Genomic DNA, 6,430 nt, shown 5'->3' with positions numbered 1-6,430 from the left:
ACTGTGTATCCTTTTCCAAATTTATTTTTTTCTTTAAAAAATTTAATGCAGTTTTATGTTTTACTAAAATCTAACAATTTTGTTGTTGCTGTTGTATGTGTGTATGTGTTTAGTGGAGGCGCAATGGCCCAGTGGTTAGGGCAGCGGACTCGCGGTCGTAGGATCGCGGTTTCGATTCCCAGACCGGGCGTTGTGAGTGTTTATTGAGCGAAAACACCTAAAAGCTCCACGAGGCTCCGGCAGGGGATGGTGGTGATCCCTGCTGTACTCTTTCACCACAACTTTCTCTCACTCTTACTTCCTGTTTCTGTTGTACCTGTACTTCAAAGGGCCGGCCTTGTTACTCTCTGTGTCACGCTGAATATCCCCGAGAACTACGTTAAGGGTACACGTGTCTGTGGAGTGCTCAGCCACTTACACGTTAATTTCACGAGCAGGCTGTTCCGTTGATTCGGATCAACCGGAACCCTCGTCGTCGTAACCGACGGAGTGCTTCCACCATGTATGTGTTTATTTCATCTACTTAAAGAGAAGTCTTGTCTCAGTATAGATGACAAACAAATAAATTATTGATTCGTTGCATAAATTTAATTTATATATTGATTATTTAAGACATTTACATAATATTATTCATGTTACTTTCCACATTTTTTAACCCTTTAAACTTATATCTGATATTTTTTATTAGAAATTTTTCACTAGAATATAATTTTCAGGTTGTTTTATGGAATATGGTCAATCATGAGATTTCGTTTCAAATTTCTTCTAAAGCAGGCAAAACCTTCGTCCGATCTATATAGTTTCAAAACTATGAAAGTCTTCTAGATGCTTGTGTTTATAATAGACAAACTAACCAAAATTTATTCATAATTGGCCGATTCATGATTCCAGATCTCTTTAAATGTATTAATAATGTAAACATGACCCTATTCCCTTTTATTCTTTTGAGGTCAATAATATAGAACCAGTCAGTAAAATATGTACTGGAATCAAGGTAATCAACTATATCATAGAAAGTGGTACTCCAGCATGGCCACAGTTCAGTGAATGAAACCAGTAAACAAACACACACACGCACACACTCCTTTAACATTTAAATTGTTGCTGTTTGTTCCTTCTTGAGCCATGCCTGGCTCATAAGGGGCATTTTCCTAGTTTCCTTGGTGTATAGGTTCTCCACCTGGACGGGACGCCGGTCCGTCGCAGGTGAGCTACAAAATGCAGGAGGAAAGAGTGAGAGAAAATTGTGGCGAAAGAGTCAGCAGAAGTTTGCCATTACCTTCTGCCGGAGCCGCGTGGAGCTTAGGTGTTTCACTCATAAACACACACATCGCCCGGTCTGAGATTCGAACTCTCAATCCCTCGACTGCGAGTCCGCTGCTCTAACCACTAGGCCATATCCAGCCCAGATTTTCTACTAGTTTTATGTTCAAACTGGCCATATCCAGTCTTTTACACCTACCCTACAATATCACTCTAAAAAGAAACCATCACATCATGAAAATCTCAAAGCAACACAATAATACTTGATTAATTCAAAACAATGTGAATAAATAGGCACTATTGTAAGTGGACAGAAAGATAAATATAACACTTATTTGTTAATGTTAGTCAATGATAGGTTCTGAAGTTCTCGTCAAGGAATAACCACATTTGGTACAAACTATATCAGAATTCTGGTTAATGAGATATTTGAAATTGTGATTGAAGCTGGTTGTTTGAACGCTATTCAAAAGAGGTTAGAGCAGGCCTGGTCAACTCAAATTACATTGTAGGCCACTTTAATCACAGAAAGTTTTTTGAGGGTCACTCGTATACTTTATGCACTAATAGACAAATAATCAAATTACAGAATCAAGAATTTTTCGTACTCTTCGTTTGTACTTTAGCATTTCGTTGTACTTTAGCATTCAGATTACTCTGTCAAATGTAAAGCCTCTCTAATCACATTGTTTTAAATTAATTGTACAGCATCTTGTAACTCTGAGATTTTGATGATGTCTTTGTTTATTTTTAGAATGACTTTGTAGGGTAGGTGTGAGAGGTCAGAGCTGGCTGGTTTGAGCATATAACAGGAAGACAATTTTGGCCTGGTGTGGCTGGTTTAAACACTAAAGGGTTAAAATTATAAAATTGTAGGGAATTGCTTTATTGCCACTTATAAATTTTAAATTTATTTTGAGACAAATGTTTTACACAAACAATTCTATTTTGAAACTAAACACAATACTTCAAGAAAGTATCAAGTGGGCCGCAAGATAAAAGTCTGCGGGCCGCATGTGGCCCACAGGCCTCAAGTTGGCCAGCCCTGGGTTAGCTTGCTAACCAACCACATGGTTCCGGGTTCAGTCCCACTGCGTGGCATCTTGGGCAAGTGTCTTCTGCTATAGCCCTGGGCCGACCAAAGCCTTGTGAGTAGATTTGGTAGATGGAAACTGAAAGAAGCCTGTCGTATATATGTATATATATACATATATGTGTGTGTATGTGTTTGTGTGTCTGCGTCTGTCTCCCTAGCATTGCTTGACAACTGATGCTGGTGTGTTTACGTCTCCGTCACTTAGCAGTTCGGCAAAAGAGACCGATAGAATAAGTACTGGGCTTACAAAGAATAAGTCCCGGGGTCGATTTGCTCGACTAAAGGCGGTGCTCCAGTAAGGACACAGTCAAATGACTGAAACAAGTAAAAGAGAGTAAAGAGAATCAGTCAAGCAGTTTAACCCAATGTGAATTGAATGGCAATCACATGAAGTGTTATGTAGGAATTCTAAGAGTGCTGCTTTTGTGTTTTTATCATGAATTTATTCATTAAGCAAAATTTGTGGAGCATTCTACAAAATGCCACTTGGTTATTAGTTGTCTCCCTTCACATTCTGAATGCAATATTTTGGATTGATAAAATAATGCAATATTTTGGATTGATAAAATAAAGAACAAGGAATGATTTAACTATTCCCAGCCCCGCTTAAAATGTGTGGCCTTGTACCTGGATTGGCAGGATTATAAGAGCACTGGAAAAAATGGCTAACATTATTATTTCTGACCCCTTGTGTACTGAGTTCAAATCTTGCCAATGTCAACTTTGCCCTTCATTGACTTCCGGAGTCAATAAAATAAAGTGATAAAAGAAAGTACAAGTCAAGTACTCGTTTACTCTTTTACTTGTTTCAGTCATTTTGACTGTGGCCTTGCTGGAGCACCGCCTTTAGTCAAGCAAGTCGACCCCAGGATTTATTCTCCGTTAGCCTAGTACTTATTCTATTGGTCTCTTTTGCTGAACTGCTAAGTTACAGGGATGTAAACACACCAGCATCGGTTGTCAAGCAATGTTGGGGGGACAAACACAAACACGCAAACAAATACACACACATGCATATTTATATATATATACATATATACGACGGGCTTCTTTCAGTTTCCGTCTACCAAATTCACTCACAAGGCTTTGGTTAAAACACTGGACAAAATGCCTTGCAGTTTTTTTTCTTTCATCTCTTTACTTTTTGTGTACAAACCTCATCAATGTCAACTTTGCCTTTCATTCTTTCCTCAGGACTCGTTAAAAACTCGGCGTTAGTCAACCACCAAAGTTGATTTAATTGATTATAGACCCTCCCCTCCAACCAACTCTCCCCAAAATTGCTGGCCTTGTGCCTAAATTAGAAACAGCTACTATTATTAGTGTTTTATAATAAGATTGAGAACTGACCAAACTGTTAGAGTGCCGAAAGTAAGTTGAACAGTATTTAGTGTTATCCTCCCCTGTTTAAATCCTGATTGGGCTGGCTTTGTGTTTCATTGATTGATTCAGTTGGTTATTATGCTTTTCCTTTGCCAAATTTGGCTTTGTGCCTAGTCAAAAGAAATCATTATCATATGTTTAGATTTTACTGTGTATTCTGTGTTTCACAGAAGAAGTTGTACACTTGTAGTAAGCAGAATTTCCAAGTAAGCTTCAATTTCTGGTCATTTGATTTACGTTATAGGCACAGGAGTGGCTGTGTGGTAAGTAGTTTGCTTACCAACCACATGGTTCCGGGTTCAGTCCCACTGCGTGGCACCTTGGCAAGTGTCTTCTACTATAGCCTCGGGCCAACCAAAGCCTTGTGAGTGGATTTGGTAGACGGAAACTGAAAGAAGCCCGTCATATATATATATATGTATGTATATGTGTATATATGTTTGTGTGCCTATGTTTGTCCCCCCCATCATCGCTTGACAACCGATGGTGTTGTGTTTACGTCCCAGTAACTTAGCAGTTTGGCAAAAGAGACCAATACAATAAGTACTAGGCTTACAAAGAATAAGTTCTAGGTTCAAATCCCAACAAAATCAACTTTCCTTTGTTGGGAAACACAGACACACAAACATATACACACATATACATATACATAGATATAATATATATCTATATATATATATATATATATATATACGACGGGCTTCTTTCAGTTTCCATCTACCAACTCCACTCACAAGGCTTTATTTGGCCCGAGGCTATAGTAGAAGACACTTGCTCAAGGTGCCACGCAGTGGGACTAGTTGCCAAAGTGTAGGAAGTAAACTTAATTCTGTGTGTTTCAGTTTACTCATCAGCAATTGTTTCTGACACAGACCGATGCTTTTGTCCAAGAGGAGACTTATATCTCATTTGCTTAACACTAAGATACAATGGTCACGCACAAACCCTTTAACATATCCTGAACCTTTGTAGGTGACACTTACATCATGCTGAATCCTTGAGGTGAGACTGAAGACCCCCAATCTTCTCCTGATGATGTTATTCAAGGGAATGAAAGAGCCTCTATTTTACTGCTTAACATGCTAGAAATAGCAGCCAAATTCCTTCAAACCACACCTTACCATCTTAAAACAGGAAGACATGATGGACAACAAAGTCTTAGATAAACAAAAAGAAACAAACCCTTTAATCATTGAGGTGAGACTGAAGACTCCCAATCTTCTCCTGATGATGTTATTCAAGGGAATGAAAGAGCCTCTACTTAATTGCTTAACATGCTAGAAATAGCAGCCAAATTCCTTCAAACCACACCTTACCATCTTAAAACAGGAAGACACGATGGACAACAAAGTCTTAGATAAACAAAAAGAAACAAACCCTTTAACATATCCTGAACCTTTGTAAGTGACACTTACATCATGTTGAATCATTGAGGTGAGACTGAAGACCCCCAATTCTTCTCCTGATGATGTTATTCAAGGGAAGTTATGGTAAAATATAAGAATTTGATGCAGTGTGAAGGTTACATTCAGCCACACTACTTATCATTTATATTCGTCAACAACTCTTTGGCTGTTAGGCTGACACCTTGTCAAACCAGTCAGTTATGGCTTTTCTCTACTAAGAAAAAGATAAATATTATTGTTCATTAATATATTCATTTTTCAAGTGGTTGAGTGGTCTTGTGTTAATTGATAAATCAATATTTATGCATTTTAGAGTATTGAAGATGGCTAAGGTAGTAGAGCCTTTGGCTAAATGCATTACAGTATTCAGTTTTTGGCTTCTGCAAATCTGAGATCAAATCCCACTGACGTCAAGTCTCTTTTCCACTAGTTGTTGTTTTGTTTAGCCACAGGTTGTTGTTGTTTAGCCTGATCAAGTAGACTTATGATTAAAGCCATTACATTTTTCTTTTTGTCTATCTAAGACTTTGTTGTCCATCGTGTCTTCCTGTTTTAAGATGGTAAGGTGTGATTTGAAGGAAATTGGCTGCTATTTCTATCATGTAAAGCAATTAACTCTTTTACTCTTTACTTGCTTTAGTCATTTGACTGCGGCCATACTGGAGCACCACCTTGTAGTCGAGCAAATTGACCCCAGGACTTATTCTTTGTAAGCCTAATACTTATTCTATCAGTCTCTTTTGCCGAACCGCTAAGTTACAGGAACGTAAACACACTAGCATTTGTTGTCGAGCGATGTTGAGGGGACAAACATATACACTCACGTACATATATATATATATATATATATACACACATATATACGATGGGGTTCTTTCAGTTTCTGTCTACCAAATCCATTCACAAGGCTTTGGTCGACCTGAGGCTTTAGTAGAAGACACTTGCCCAAGGTACCACGCAGTGGACTGAACCCGGAACCACGTGGTTGGTAAGCAAGCTACTTACCACACAGCCACTAGAGGCTCTTTCATTGGCTCATCAAAATAGGCTCCAGTAATACACTAAATGTTGAATTGATCAACTGTTCTCATTGCTTTGAACACTTGGCTCTGTGACCAAGAAATTAATATTTATTTTTATATAGGCGCAGGAGTGGCTGTGTGGTAAATAGCTTGCTAGACAACCACATGGTTCCAGGTTCAGTCCCACTGCGTGGCATCTTGGGCAAGTGTTTTCTGCTATAGCCCCGGGCCGACCAATGCCTTGTGAGTGGATTTGGTAG

The 6,430-nt window shown here is 38.7% G+C and overlaps 1 protein-coding gene across 9 annotated transcripts in view; it reads left to right on the top strand.

Annotated features, from left to right (window-relative positions):
• LOC115221736 (palmitoyltransferase ZDHHC11-like) overlaps positions 1-6,430 on the top strand; it is a 122,363-nt gene that overhangs the window by 87,457 nt on the left and 28,476 nt on the right. For all 9 annotated transcript variants that reach the window (XM_036510950.1, XM_029791949.2, XM_029791950.2 and 6 more), the window contains one exon: positions 1-5. This exon is cut by the window's left edge and continues 275 nt beyond it. In XM_036510950.1, coding sequence (XP_036366843.1) covers positions 1-5 — 5 coding nt within the window. The remainder of the gene's footprint in view (positions 6-6,430) is intronic.

The sequence above is a fragment of the Octopus sinensis genome, linkage group LG18, assembly GCF_006345805.1.
Source record: "Octopus sinensis linkage group LG18, ASM634580v1, whole genome shotgun sequence".
In the NCBI taxonomy this organism is placed as follows: domain Eukaryota; kingdom Metazoa; phylum Mollusca; class Cephalopoda; order Octopoda; family Octopodidae; genus Octopus; species Octopus sinensis.
This window is presented reverse-complemented; position numbering and strand designations above follow the sequence as displayed.